The sequence below is a fragment of the Mus pahari genome, chromosome 2 (genome assembly GCF_900095145.1).
Source record: "Mus pahari chromosome 2, PAHARI_EIJ_v1.1, whole genome shotgun sequence".
NCBI lineage: Eukaryota > Metazoa > Chordata > Mammalia > Rodentia > Muridae > Mus > Mus pahari.
The window spans coordinates 89269388-89271912 of NC_034591.1; the positions used below are offsets into that span (position 1 = coordinate 89269388).

The window sequence follows — 2525 nt, forward strand, 5'->3', positions numbered from 1 at the left end:
AGCACGAGACCCTTTTTTTAAAACACCAAAAAGAAAGTAACTTTTTTTTATTATTTTCTTTATTTACATTTCAAATGCTATCCCGAAAGTTCCCCATACCCTCCCCCTGCCCCTGCTCCCCTACCCACCCACTCCCACTAAAAGAAAGTAATTTGAACAAAAATGTTTGTAGATTTAGTTTACTTAGAAGGAGGGAGGGAGAGGGAGAAGGAGAGGGAGAAGGAAAGGGAGAGGAAGAAAGAGAGGGGGAGGGAGAAAGAGAGGTAGAGGGAGGGGGAGAGAGTTTGAGACAGTATCTCAAAGGCTAGCCTTGAGATCTTTAACTCTAGCATGCCCAATTGGTTTATAGCTTTGAAACCTAAAGCAAAACCTTCTAGGTATGGGCACAATAGTCCCTCAGATCAGATGAGCCTCACAGATCAACATGCAATTTGAGGCAGATATTACCAACCTTCTGTCTTGGAGCATTCTCCCACCAGTGGTCCATCGCCTCTGGTCTCCTGTATGCACTTACAATCAAGTCATCTTAGAAAGTGCTTCAAACAATATCACTCAAAGCTAGGAGGTTTTAGCATCTTGTTTTGTTTTTTGTTTGTTGGTTGGTTGGTTATTTTAAACATTTCTGTATTTTATATATACACGTGCCTTGTGGCAGGGCAGAATAACTAGTACTGGGTATTGAGCTCGGATCATCAGACTTGGGAGTAAAAGCACCTCTACTCACTGAGCCATCCTACTGGTCCCAAAGATGGTGGTTTTGAGCATGCGCACGCGTGTGCGTGTGCGTGTGCTTGTGCGTGTGTGTGTCTATATGTGCTATTTTGTTGTAGTTTGTTTTTCTTTGTTGTTGGTTTGGTTTGATTTTTTAAACTTTAAGGTTTTAAATGATAGAAGTGGGCCTTAAAAACCACCCTAGCAGAGCTCTCAGCCCCAGGCACGTCTGCCTCTTCCTCCATCTGCCATTGCTTTTGCTGTAAGAAATATAGCAAGAGTGTCACTGACCTGGAAATAAGAGTCTTACAATTTGCTATTGTCTCCCAGGTTTCACAAATGATCAGCACCCACAACGCTGATAGCCTGCTATAAAAGGACTGTAACTCAAATCAACGCAAGACCTGGACTACTGAGAGAGTGCATTCAGCAGTGGACAGGCCACCCCCTTGCTCAAGCTGCCTGCTTTGAACTGCTGTAAGCTCTGTGTGTGGTCTGGAGTCTCACAGAGAAGGTCCCAGAGCCCAAGCTCACTCACAGAGTGTCTGAAGAACCAAGAACTCCCACCACGACACCACCATGTACCCTTCTCAGAGTGCCCTTGGATGGCGGCCTTCCAGCCACCGTCTTTGTCAGTTGCTTGGTAGAACAGCCTCTCATAGGAGAGAGCTAGCCGGACAGCCCTGGAGAAGACTGCACATCCTCACACAGAGAAGCCACCTCATGAATAAGGTTTCCTGCAAACAGTTTCAGGGCTCTCAGCGGCCATCTTACTCTCTCAGGGCTTGCCACGGGTTTGGGAGGCTGTTGGCTCAGGAGACAGACTTCTAATTCATCTCCTAGTAGGAGTTTCTTAAGCTTCACTTCTTCTCTCTCATGGCTTATATATTTCTCCTCTCACACTCTGCCCTTTTTATGAAAATGTTTTGGCTGTAAAAATAAAGTCCTGTGTTAAAGACACAATTGGATCCAGTGACGTCCAAGGACAGCTCCTCTACAAAAAAGTATTGACCCCAGTCAAGCGAGGAGTGACAAGGGCCTAAATACACAAGGTCCTGGGTTTAGTCACCACATGGGGTGGAGGTGGGGAGAAAGGAGGGGTGAGTTCATTTTGTGTGTTCTCATCTTACATCTAAAACTCTCATTTGGCCACACTGTGCCCATAACTTGAGTTGTGGATGAAAAGATTAGGAAATAACTAGGAAATTCCTAGGACTACCAAAGCCAGGCCATGCTGCTGTGATGCATGCACACACACACACACACACACACACACACACACACACACACACATAGTCCCAAATGCTTTTGCCCACAGTGATACTAGAAGCCCTTTCGATAGAAAAGAACAGGTGTTTGTTCCAGCCGTTGGAGGGCCTTGGGGTCTGTCTTTTTTTTGGGGGGGTGGGGGTGGGGGGAGATAGCTATGGCTTGCCTAAAACCCAATACATAAATGAGGCTAACCTCAAACTTAAAGAAATCTACCTGCCTCTGGATCCCGGGCGCTGAGATTAAAGGTGTGAGCCCCACAATTGGAAATTTTAAAAATATCTGTATGCACATGCAGAGAATATGTGCTCTGTGTGTGTGTGTGTGTGTGTGTGTGTGTGTGTGTGTGTGTGTGTGTGTGTCAGAGAACAACTTCTAGAAGTTGGTTCTTTCCTTCCACTGTGATTCCAGGCATGGACTCGGGTCATGAGACTTGTGTCTTTACCTGCTGAGGCATCTTACCATTGGCCAACTTCTCTCTCTGTCTCTCTCTGTCTCTCTGTCTCTCTCTCTGTCTCTCTCTCTGTCTCTCTCTCTGTCTCTCT

General features: G+C 45.9%; 1 protein-coding gene across 1 annotated transcript in view; it reads left to right on the forward strand.

Annotated features, from left to right (window-relative positions):
* Positions 1 to 1126, forward strand: part of Cd8b (CD8b molecule) — a 14719-nt gene extending 13593 nt beyond the window's left edge. The window contains exon 5 of the mRNA XM_021191224.2: positions 1042 to 1126. Coding sequence (XP_021046883.2) covers positions 1042 to 1054 — 13 coding nt within the window. The 3' untranslated portion in view covers positions 1055 to 1126. The remainder of the gene's footprint in view (positions 1 to 1041) is intronic.
* The last annotated feature ends 1399 nt before the right edge of the window (positions 1127 to 2525 follow it).